This window comes from Podarcis cretensis (assembly GCF_951804945.1).
Source record: "Podarcis cretensis genome assembly, chromosome: 12".
NCBI classification, from domain to species: Eukaryota; Metazoa; Chordata; class Lepidosauria; order Squamata; family Lacertidae; genus Podarcis; species Podarcis cretensis.
In genome coordinates this window covers 43,232,670-43,245,459 of record NC_137181.1, presented here as the reverse complement: position 1 = coordinate 43,245,459, position 12,790 = coordinate 43,232,670, and the positions used below count along the sequence as shown (strand labels likewise).

At 42.3% G+C, this 12,790-nt stretch overlaps 1 protein-coding gene across 4 annotated transcripts in view; it reads left to right on the top strand.

The window, feature by feature from the left end:
* NEK10 (NIMA related kinase 10) overlaps nucleotides 1-12,790 on the top strand; it is a 108,264-nt gene that overhangs the window by 68,277 nt on the left and 27,197 nt on the right. For 3 of the 4 annotated variants that reach the window (XM_079947180.1, XM_079947178.1, XM_079947177.1), the window contains exons 27-31: nucleotides 43-226; nucleotides 562-648; nucleotides 5,169-5,217; nucleotides 5,647-5,684; nucleotides 5,789-5,929. In XM_079947180.1, coding sequence (XP_079803306.1) covers nucleotides 43-226; nucleotides 562-648; nucleotides 5,169-5,217; nucleotides 5,647-5,684; nucleotides 5,789-5,929 — 499 coding nt within the window. The remainder of the gene's footprint in view (nucleotides 1-42; nucleotides 227-561; nucleotides 649-5,168; nucleotides 5,218-5,646; nucleotides 5,685-5,788; nucleotides 5,930-12,790) is intronic. The other variant, XM_079947179.1, reaches the window with a different exon arrangement.

Sequence of the window (12,790 nt, the reverse complement as noted above, 5' to 3'; positions counted from 1 at the left end):
AGCCACACGGTCAAAGGAAACCATTTCTGTTCTCTTTTGTAGGAACATTATGAGAAATCAAGCCTTAGCAGCAGTAGCAGTGGAGCAGCCAGTTTAAAAAGCGAATTTTCTGAAAATACAGATCTTTTGACTGAAAACTTCCATCTAGCTTCTGGAAAAGATGAAGAGAAAACCTGCGATTTAACCTTGCCGGATGATAACTGCACTTTAGAAAACTCAGAAAAAGGTAGTGATGAATGAGCAAAATGAGCGTTTTTAGTGCTTCCACCATGCTGGGCTATTTTCGGGTGGTTGTGGTTTTGGTGGGGGGGGTGTTGTTGTTGCTCTTATTTTTTATATGTTTATTCTGGATCTTATTTCTGTGGAAATTGTTCAGTTTGGTAGTGTACTTTTTGATGTTTTGTTTATTGCTTATGACTACTTTTGTTATGTTTGTAGTTATGTCATTTTTTATATGTTGCAAGCCACCTTGAGCATGGCTTTCATTTTGGAAAGGTGATATGCAAATAAAACGATTGACTGGAGTTGGATAGAAAGGTTTGTTTCCACTTTTATGTACAGATGTCTTCTCAGAATTAGATGATGAACTGGACGTATCAGATAATTCCAGCAGCTCTAGTTCAAGTCCTCTTAAAGAATCAGCGTTTGGTAAGTTCCTTTAAGCAAGAGTTCTAATCACCAACATTTTTCTTATGGATCTGAGCATGTATTGACACAGGTATGTGTGAGTCATAAGTGGAAGTATGTGAATAATAAGGAATAAGACTTGGTTAGCGGAAAGTCATGTAGAAACAATCCCAAGCCTTGGCCTTAGAATCATGTAGATTACCTTGGGTTTCTGAGCTTTCGTATTTAATGATTTTCTTACCCAGATAGGAAGGATAGAAAAAGTGTGTTTCGCTTTTTAAAATGAAAGCTGAAGTTCTGAGGCAGGCAGTGGGTTCAGTGATGGAAGCCAGATTCTATGGTCTGCAATATGATTATAGACTTTCCTTTCCGAAAATGTTTCAATTATAAAGAAAAGAAATAAAGTGATGCAAAGAAAAAAAGAAGAAAAAGGCTCAAAAATGTGTAGAAAGAAACAACATGTGAATATAGACATTATATGAAAAATTTAGGATGATTATGGTCTTGTGGAGTTTCATTCTTTGGTAAAATGTTCACATGAATATAAATGTCAATGAGGAATACTTAAAGCTAACGTTTGTGGGAACCCCCCCCCCACACTAATTTCCTTTCAGAATGACATTTTTCAGATGTATTAATATGAATTAATCTCCCCACTCTCTTAGATACAGAAAATATTTATACTTATGGCAATTTATACTTATGGCAATTTAACTATCTGTCCAAATTAGAAATAATAGACTGCCTTTAAAGCCTTCTTCTGCGTCTTTACACCTTTGTATTAATGTTTTAGAAAGCATCAGCTCTCTTTTAGGCAATCAGCTTTCTCTTTTACGTCAGGTCTGATCAAGTAGATCCAATACCTGTTGTTACAGATAAAGTGTTTGCTTATGAAGTTTTTATTTGAATGCCACCTATCTCTTTGCTTGAGACTCTTCGCTCACATTAACAAAAATAATAAGGTCTCACCAGTTACCTATAAACTCATTAATTCTAGTCAACATTTCTAGAACTGTAGCGCTGCAGGGCTCAGAAAATAATTATAGAAGAATCACACATTTTAGATTAAGTCTTACATGAACGCTGACGTATTGATGGATCCCACTAGGTACTGTATGCTATTGTCTAAGAGTTTGTTATGGTAGGACTGGGTGATTTTTATGGCCTCCTGTCATTTCCTTCTGCTTTCGGCAATTAAAAAACCTTCCTCCTTTATACTCTCTTGTCAAACTGTGTCACTTAAGTTTTGTTTAGATTGCAAGTCTGTCCTTTTTTGACTTTTTAAAACAAATATGGTTTTACTGATTTCCATTATATAACAATTACAAAAACAGGGGGAAAATACGGAAACAAAATCCCAGTTTAACCTCCCCCCGCCCCACCCTCCAGGATGGGTCAGTCTATTTAAGTTTGCTGAAGTCCAACAGGAGTAGATACAAATAACTCCGACAAGTACTTTATAGAAAACTTTATGAGTATCTAATGAAACAATCACACATGGATTCCTCGATAGTTTTCCATAACATACTGCAAGTTTAATGGGTAACAGGCAGTGCAATTTCTGTATTTACCAATGTATCGGCCACACTAATAGCACTAAACTAAATGTTACATGATTAGCCCATAAAAATATGCATTGCTCTTTGCAAGTTTCAATATGTCTTCTCCTCCTTTGAACTGAAATTTGGGGTTCAGGGATGGGAAAAGGAACACACACAGTGTCTTATGATGGTCCAATATCCCTCACCTCCAAACCAATTTGTAATCACTGTAAGAAAACATGATTTTTACTTGCATGTCTACTACTACTTGATTTCACACACATCTTACTTCTAGGTCTTTTCACATGCCAGTGGGCAAGTCCCATTCCATCTTGGAAGGGCACAATGTCTGCTGGCATGGTCCAGTATAGATCCAGAGGCATTTTTGTCCCATTTCTAGCCTCTCGTTAATTTCTGACCACTTGGTCTAGTTTACAAAATGGTTCCAGACAAAACTAAATTCGAGCTCAAGTGTAAATAATATGTCTCCCCACCCTGCCTAATTTAACAGTAACTTATTCACATTTTATGGATTATGCTCAAGTGCTTGGAACAATTTATGCCTGCCTCTGGGAGAAGAAAAGTGGGGCTGTTGTTTATTGTTTGTGTTTATGATACAATAAAAGAACTAATGAGTTCAAATAGAACAGAGCTAAGAATGAGAAAAAATAATGCTTCACCCCTTCTATTTGCCAAGGGAAACAATTGCTAAATCTAAGTGTCTCTGCTTTGAGTAGTGCAACTCTTGACAATCAACTGTGAAGCTTTCCAAACAATAAATGTTTTAGATACATTTTTCTCTCTCATTAGCTCACCTCTCTTTTTCTCAGAGTGTGCTGTGAAATTGTTTTTATTCAGTGTGCCCTAGATTACCTTGGAGAGCAGCCAATAGGACACAAATGAGATCAAGCGCCTTGCCCTGAATTCATTAAATAAAACCTGTGAACATGGAGGTGAACTTCCGTGCTCTTGATTCTCTGGTGTTAGTTATCATACTATTGTGATGATGTATTCTTTCTGACTGGTCTGTCACATCAGAACCTTCTAATTCGCACTGAAGCTAGGTTTTAAAGACAGCAGAGCAAAGTCTATATAATGAGAACAGATCAGAAGAATGCGGACAAAATTATTCATACCAGACTCACTTGTTTTGAAACAACTGAAAACTGATTATGGTGTTTCAATGTAGTTAAGGGTGTACCTGGTCCCACGTGAGAATATTTGGACGCTGCTTCAAAAGTGTAATGTAAGAGGCCTGTACATTTCTTGTAATGTAAGAGGCCTGTACATTTCTCCCATCCTGCTCTCGAGTTGTCCTTGGATTCCATCTCCCATCAGCCCCAGAAACAGCAAGTGGTCATGGATGATGGGAGTTCTAGTCCACCAATATCTTCTGTGCCACAGGTTCCCCAATCCTGTTATCCATTCCCTATTATGTTTGGCTACCCAGATCTGTGATTAGGTCTCTGTTTAAAACCTAATTTGATTTACTTACCTTGATGGGTTGCAACGGCTTCTCATTTTGGGCTACAGCTTGTCAGTGTTGGTTTTCTGATACTGCTCCAGTTAGGCAAGCCCTTTCACTTGATAAATTTTAGGTACCTTTGCTGATCCTGAGGGACATGGGTGGCACTGTGGTGTAAACCACTGAGCCTTGGGCTTGCCGATTGGAAGGTTGTGGTTTGAATCCCCACAACGGGGTGAGCTCCCGTAGCTCGGTCCCAGCTCCTGGCAACCTAGCAGTTCGAAAGTGCAAGTAGATAAATAGGTACCACTCCGGCGGGAAGGTAAATGGTGTTTCTGTGCGCTGCTCTGGTTCGCCAGAATCGGCTTAGTCATGCTGGCCACATGATCTGGAAAAACTGTCTGCAGACATACGTTGGCTCCCTCAGTCAGTAAAGCAAGATGAGTGCCACAACCCCAGAGTAGTTTGTGACCGGACTTAACTGTCAGGGGTCCTTTACCTTTACCTTTACCTTGCTGATCCTTGTTTGCATCCACTATATATTTTGAGAAGTTTTTTGTTCTCTACGCATTTGGACATATATTAAGATACCAAAACATAGTTTTACATGATCATTCCTGCGATCAAGGAGCAGAGGTCTCCATCTAGGTTTGGATGCCATTTTGAATCAAGATGGGTTGGACTAAAACTTTCACAACTGCACTGATTCTAAATGCCGATTTCAAAACTGTAGTGATCTTTCGGTTTATTAGAATTCCCAAGCCACACCAGGCAGGAGGCTGCTAGTTTGTTTATATATCTCTGCTATTTTCTGCACCTGGCATTGTATTGGTACCATTTTTCATATAAAGGTTATTCCAATTGCACACTGTAAGACAAATTGGGAAGTTGTTAGACTTTAAGAATGGTTTGGTGTTTTCTTTAAGGTGTTCTTCCTGGGTGTTTTCTTTAAGGCCTCCAGGACGTCAAAAGCCTCTTGCAATGGTCTTATAATAAGATGTGTTCTAAGTGACACACAGAAAACTTCCATTCCTGTTTCCCATGTATATCTCCGCTTGTGATCCATGTATTTCAAGATGCCTATTCCATACTTGGCAGTAGCTGCTGCATTTAGAAATCTGAATTTTAATTAAAATTTTGAAAGATTAAGGGTGGAAATCCTATAAATTAGCAAAGTTTGCGGCTTTAGTAGAAGACAACAGAATGTTATTGCCTGAAAAGTCCATCTAAAAGAGTGGGGTAGAAATACATTTTATAATGAAAGCAATTTAGTAGGTTTGCACACAGCTGTTTTGGCAAGCTAGTAGAATTTTCTTGCGGTTCACTAGCCTGATTAAATTGTGATATTTAGAATCGGTGTGAATCATTATGCACTGCATACATATTGGTTCACTTTATTTTTAGAGCTATCTTTTATTACCAGTTTCTTTTAAAAGTTGCTATGATAGGATAAAAATGTTGGGAGACTGAATCTATTTCTGGCATCTGAAAATATTTCCAGCATTAAGAATATATCCATTGTGCTTTCATTACAGGTATTATAAAACGAAGCTTCAGCGCTTCTGAAAGACAGACTAACGCAAGGTAAGCTTGCAATGTAAAATCTTTGGCCAGCTTTAATCTTGAGTTCTCCAAAGCTGTGATTGTACAATACAATACCGCAGAACTTAGAAATGTTCAAAATTAGGAAATATTTTCCAGGATGTTGAAATCACACTGGATGCCCTTACCAGCACTTAAGATTGCATGGGCACCTCTGAAATCATTGCTTGCAAAGGCCAAAACCATCAAGGTTTGTCATGTATTTTTTTAAAAAAAGCTTCACAAAATAACATCCCAGCAAATTTGCTTTTTTGGTGGTTCCACAGGGCAGGTGCCACTACCGAGAAGGCCCTATCGGCAGCCGTTAGCAACCTCCCACCCAGAAACTGACCAGACCCGGAATACCATGTTGAGTTTCTAATGCAAGGATTGTTGGAATTTTTTTTTATCAATACACTTTCTGTTTTACAGAGATTATATTGGACTGCCAGGATCCAGACCAAGACCAGGTAATTTCACACCTGCAACAACAATGGAAATACTTCTTGCCGTTTCTGCACTCATTTAAAGTTTGTTATGGTTTCACACGCAGTTTCTTCTTTTATTCCTTCAGCTTTGCTGCCCTTTGATCTGCTTCTGAAAGCTCCTTCGCTCATGTTCAGGGCCCACGTTCAGAAAATAGAGGACTCGTTAGTAACAGGGTGGAAGTCCCATAGCCTACCAGCTGTGATTCTCCGCAATCTGAAAGATCATGGTAGTACTTAATAGTATAATTTTTGCACTCAAAGTTATAACAGAACAAAGATTCCTTTCCAGTTTAGAAATAGTGTAAATGTATTTTTGAATAGAAAAAAAACCCATGGATAAAAAAATCTCAGGAAATTCAAGTCAAGAGTTTCCCAGAGATCCCTGAAGCTTTACAGCAGCCTTCATCAGGCTGGTGCCTTTCAGATGTTTCCAACTACCACTTCTCCCTGGGTTTTGAGCTTTCTTTCCTAGGTGGTTCCCCAGCTGGTTCCTCCCACGATTCCACTGTGTCCAACCAATCCATGACTCTGTAGCCCTCTATTCGAAACTCCACGACTGAGTGAGTTGCTGTGTCCTAGCTCCTGCCAACCTAGCAGTTTGAAAGCACGCCAGCGCAAGTAGATAAATAGGTACCACTGTGGCAGGAAGGTAAACAGCGTTTCCATGCGCTCTGGATTCCATTATGGTGTTCTGTTGTGCCAGAAGCGGTTTAGTCATACTGGCCACATGACCCAGAAAGCTGTCTGTGGTCAAATGCCGGCTCCCTCGGCCTGAAAGCGAGATGAGCTCCGCAACCCCATAGTCACCTTTGACTGGACTTAACCGTCCAGGGGTCCTTTACCTTTACCTACCTAGTCCTCTCTTTCAACAATAAGATCTATTGTGCAGCACCAGTGCTTTTTTCTGGTGGGTGGGTGGGAACTCAGGGGTACGCATACCCCTAAACATTTTGTGAAACTTTGTACTTTTGTCCATTATATTTATTTTCCCCGATTTGAACTACAGTGGTACCTCGGGTTAAGTACGTAATTCATTCCGGAGGTCCGTTCTTAACCTGAAACTGTTCTTAACCTGAAGCACCACTTTAGATAATGGGGCCTCCCACTGCCGCCGCGCCGCTGGAGCACGATTTCTGTTTTCATCCTGAAGCAAAGTTCTTAACCTGAAGCACTATTTCTGGGTTAGCGGAGTCTCTAACCTGAAGCGTATTTAACCTGAAGCGTATGTAACCCGAGGTACCACTGTATAAAATAGTGATTTTCATGAGTCAAAATGAGAGTATCCCTAAATATTTTTTTTTTAGAAAAAGAGCACTGTGCAGCACCTTGGCTGAAAATTACTTTTTAACAAGATCCATATTTTAAATGGAACCAGGGTTCGAAGAGCCGGAAACTGTAGATCTGCAGCAATGATTTACATATGAGACACGATATGAGCAAAGGGCCTGTTAATACTCTCCTCCTCAGTGTGAACAACAGCCAATGCCTTATTCTGCATGCCAACTGCTAACTCTAAGACTCAGGCAAAAGTCTTTTTAACTAACTCCCTCCCAGACTTCTCTAGTAAGAACAGCAGCAGAGATGCTGTCCTGGTGAAATTACCCAACACATGTAAAGAAAATCTGATGGCTTTCTTTCTTTCTTTCTTTCTTTCTTTCTTTCTTTCTACCATTTTGCGGGGAGTGGCATTATTTTCCGTTTTTCAGTTGAGAAGCAGCTGGGGTGGGTTTATCTTTCTCCCACTTGCTGCTTTCCCTCTACAGCAGCAGTGGCTCAACCCCCCCCCCAAACTCCTGGCACTTCTGCCCCTGTGATGCTGCATTGTCACAAAGAATATTATTTTCCCGCATGCAATTAAGTGCAACATAGCTTGGCACTCCTCCAGGCCTTTTTTTTAATTTTTTTGCACCTCATCTTCTAATTGCTGTTAAATAAGGGGACACTGAAAGGCGGGATGCTTAAAGGTCCCATTGCCTGTGTCTTACTATGGGTTTCATGACAAGGAATGTGATTTTGAGATATTTCAAAAAAGATAAGTAGCCTCTGAGAGCTGCTAGTTGGCTCCTTCTACCGTAGCCCTTAAAATAAACCTGGCTTATTGCTAGTCTTAACAATACCAGACTGTCTGACCTTTCATAGGTGCTGAAGAACATGTATTTATTTATTTAGGCTATTTGTATCCTGGGTGCATCACAATAAAATCAATAAAATGACAACATCTCGGTTCTTAAAAAATAATAATACTGCAGAGAAAGTAAATAAAACAGGATCAACAATATGAAACACAGCACCAATGCCCAAGTTTCACCTGGCACCTAGATTTCGGTAGCATGGGTGTCAGCCACACTTGGGGGGCACTGGGGTTGTTGTTTAGTTGTTTAGTCGTGTCCGACTCTTCGTGATCCCATGGACCAGAGCACGCCAGGCACTCCTGTCTTCCACTGCCTCCCGCAGTTTGGTCAAACTCATGCTGGTAGCTTCGAGAACACCGTCCAACCATCTCATCCTCTGTCGTCCCCTTCTCCTTGTGCCCTCCATCTTTTCCAACATCAGGGACTTTTCCAGGGAGTCTTCTCTTCTCATGAGGTGGCCAAAGTATTGGAGCCTCAGCTTCAGGATCTGTCCTTCCAGTGAGCACTCAGGGCTGATTTCCTTAAGAATGGATAGGTTTGATCTTCTTGCAGTCCATGGGACTCTCAAGAGTCTCCTTCAGCACCATAACTCAAAAGCATTAATTCTTTGGTGATCAGCCTTCTTTATGGTCCAGCTCTCACTTCCATGCATCACTACTGGGAAAACCAAAGCTTTAACTATACAGACCTTTGTTGGCAAGGTGATGTCTCTGCTTTTTTACCCAGGATACAAAGATGCTTTTTAAGATGCTGATACTGGGGTACCATGGTGGAAAAGGCCTACCCACACGTTAACACCCAGCGTGCATTTTCCATTGGCAGGTCCTCCCCATAACATCTCCGCTCACAAGCAGGAAAATATAGAGAGAGATGTGCTCACTCATGTATAGTTCCCAAGCCCCTTGGGGCTTTATATGTCATTTGTGAAACCATGAATTCAGACCAGAAACTATTTGGTAGCCAGTGAGAAACTTGAAGGACCAACGCCTCATTGTTTTGGTCAGTGACATCACTAACAGATTGAGGCTGAATCCTGACAAGACAGAAGTACAGTTTTTGGGGGACAGGGGGCGGGCAGGTGTGGGGGACTGGTCCTGAATTGGGCAACTGTGCCCCTGAAGGACCAGGTACACAGCCTGGGAGTCATTTTGGACTCACAGCTGTCCATGGAGGCACAGGTCAATTCTGTGTCCAGGGCAGCTGTTTACCAGCTCCATCTGGTACGCAGGCTGAGATCCTACCTGCCCACAGACAATTCAAAGTGTTGGTGCTGACTTTTAAAGCCCTAAACGGCCTCGGCCCAGTATACCTGAAGGAGCGTCTCCACCCCCATCGTTCAACCCGGACAGTGAGGTCCAGCTCTGAGGGCCTTCTGGCGGTTCCCTCACAGTGAGAAGTGAGGTTACAGGGAACCAGGCAGAGGGCCTTCTTGGTAGTGGCACCCGCCCTGTGGAATGACCTCCCATCAGATGTCAAGGAAATAAACAGCTATCTGATTTTTAGAAGACATCTGAAGGCAGCCCTGTTTAAGGAAGTTTTTAATGACTGATGTTTTAATGTATTTTTAAGTTTTGTTGGAAGCTACCCAGAGTGGCTGGGGAAACCCAGCCCGATGGGCGGGGTATAAATAATTAATATTTAGAAAATTATTATATATATTTTTTGCACCAGCTGCAGTTTCTAAGACATCTGCAAGAGCAGCCCTATGTTGAATGCAATCTAGTAAGCCAGGATGGGAGGTTATCAGAGGGTGGGTCACTGTGGCCAAGTGTTGTGGTTGTATTAGAGAGCACCCCCAGATTATGTACCTGAGCAAGTCATTCTCATATTTCTAAGATCCAGACACCACAAAACTACAGCATCTCTTATCAGGATTCAGTTTCAGTTTATTTGCCCTCATCCAACCCATTACACAGGCAGATCCCAGAACAAACTTAGCAAGGAAAGCAACAATGGAGTTCCAACACAGGAACAGAAGAATGCATGAGAAATTGTGCTCGCGTTTATGTTGCTAATCTCTTCGCTTGCCAGATGGCCTGTTGGCAGATCAGGGCTCCTTACTCAGGTTACAAATACCCAAATGCAGAGGACATTATTATTTTTGCCATAATGCAAAAAACTCCTTATTAGTAACCCTGATCCTATTTCATGAAACAAGGGCTAGTAGATATAGTTTGCGTTTATAAGGAGTTCCCTTCTCCTGCCCCACCTAAGAAGATGGGAGACAGTACCCTTTCAAAGAGTGATTCGAATGTGATGCATCCAATTAAAATTTGCAGATATTTTTGCATTGTTGATGCTCACGGGGACACCATAAGACATATGGAATAAATATGACCTTAATATATGCAATAATTAGAACCTTTTGGTATTTTGCTTGCTAGATCCTACTTTTGTTTGTCAGCCGGTATATTACGACTGGACCAAATGGTCAGGGGTCCCTTTACCTTTACCTATATTTTGCTTCATTAATGAATGCTTCATAGTTTATTATTTAACTATTTTTGATTATCAACAGGTTGAACAAGCAATATTCTTCCACTGATTCTTAGAGCTTGGATTAATATTTTCCCTTGAGTGGTGCTCAGTTATGATGACATTTTTAATATAAGTGGTCAGTGCCTATTCTGTTTATCTGTGCATTGTTAAATTCTCAATACTTCTACCGTGTGCCATTTGTATTGTGTGCTTTGCTGAATTGCTTAGCAGAAATAGTTTGCTTGGGTAAGTGAATTAATTGTTGGCCAAGCTGCATAATACCTGATCTTGATCTGAAATCGTATTGAAAGACATTACAAAGGAGTTTCTGCTAGCAATGGCAGTACCGTTCTTCAGAGATATTGAAGGGAATGTTCATCTTTTCAAGAATAGTATTAGCAACAGTATCTTTCTGCACAATCAGTGCCCAAAAGGGAAGGAAATATTGGGATCAGTCAAGTGTAAAGCTCTGCCAAGCCCCACAAAATGCCTCTTTTAAGCTTTGTCACACAATAATGCCATAAGTATTGTTGGTACAATGACTGGACTTTGACAAAGGCATGATGCTTAGATTAGGTTTGATTCTTACCTTTCCCCCCTCTGAAAACCTGCAAGCCTCTTTTTATTTATTATGACTTTTTAGTTGATAAAATAGTTCAAAACCTGCCCATTTTAATTTGGGTTGGGCTGGGTCTTTCCGAGCCTTTTTCTTTATTTAATAGAATTCTGGGGATAGGTTTGAGTTTTCTCCAAGAATTTGCCAAAGCTTAGAAAAACTCATATCATCACCTCAGTTTCTACTCTCTCTCTCTGTCCCCTTTGCCAGCACAGCAGGAAGAAGAGTCAAGACAACCAAGTGTGGATAAATAGGTTATATTTATTAAATAAATAAATGCCGAATAAAAAAGAGGGAAGGGAGCGGGAGAGGAGCAAGCTTAAACAGCCTGTCACCACCTCTTCCCATTGGGCGAAATCACCCATCAGGCCACAAAGCCTTTCCTCCTCCCAGGAAGGGAAGGGGCTGTGATCGGGAGACGATTCCTGCGTCATGCAGGGGGCGCTCCACCCCCTGCTTCAACTCCAGGGCTGGCGTGCCACGCCCCTCCCCGGTTGGGCACCCAATAGGGAAGCTCGGCGGGGGCGTGGCTTGCTGCTCAAACGCAGCCCCGCCAGCCATCCCCACCATTGCACACACATTTTCTCCGAGTCACCCACCCTCCACTCCCTTTAGATTAGCTGTTCCTGAGACTTTGCTATGGACCTCTGGTTGGTCGCCCTGTTTAACCAGGGGGCCTGGTAGGAGTTTTTTCCAATTGGCTAAATTGGCCCGGCCTCTTGGTTTTTTTCGCCTACCTCGTAGCAACCGTCACAACTTTCGTGGTATTTGGCGGTTAGGCATTGGAATGTGTTGTTGGTGTTTCGGGGGGCAAGGTGTGGCCATCGCCTTCCCCGGCAATTTTGGGTATTCCGCTAAAGGAAGCTGGCGGTCGTGGATCCTGTCCGATGCCCGTGTGCCGGGGGGCCATGGCACGACCCTCAGTGACATCAGAAAAAGAGCCTATAGTTGGATTAGCATCAACAGGCTTCCCCTACTGGTGGTTAACCCCTCCTCAGACTCACCCCTCTACGAGTGGGTGGAGTCTAATGTTCCGTGGTCCAATGCCTAAGCCAATACCTTCTCACATGCTGTAATCAATAAAGTTGTGGTCTTTAAAAGGTAAAGGTAAAGGTACCCCTGCCCGTACGGGCCAGTCTTGACAGACTCTGGGGTTGTGCGCCCATCTCACTTAAGAGGCCAGGGGCCAGCGCTGTCCGGAGACACTTCCGGGTCACGTGGCCAGCGTGACAAAGCTGCATCTGGCGAGCCAGAGCTGCACACGGAAACGCTGTTTACCTTCCCGCTGGTAAGCGGTCCCTATTTATCTACTTGCACCCGGAGGTGCTTTCGAACTGCTAGGTTGGCAGGCGCTGGGACCGAGCAGCGGGAGCGCACCCCGCCGCAGGGATTCGAATCGCCGACCTTTCAATCGGCAAGTCCTAGGCGCTGAGGCTTTAACCCACAGCGCCACCTGCGTCCCGTTGTTGCCTTAACCTTACCCATTAACCTTACATTCTGTGCCCACGTGCCTTTATTCCCCAAGCGGGGATCGGGTCTTCGAATCACAACATTCTCCCCTAGGGAGATGCCACCTTTCCTCTTCTAGAGGAGGAGGGGTGTGGCAAATTGGTCCCCTCCAGAAATGGTGGGAATGGCACTCTCATTCCTATAAGCTGCTGGGTGCGGGGAGAGCAGAGACAGTATCAAGGAGTCTTGCAAAAAACAACGGTTCTCCCTAGGTTTTCAGCAGGGCAGGTTTCTTTTTATTATTTATTATTTAAATTTTTTAAAATTAAGTTTTAAACAAAAAACAATTACAACAACAAACTAAGAAAAATATACACAAAACAATATCAAATCCATAAAATGGGATTCTTCGA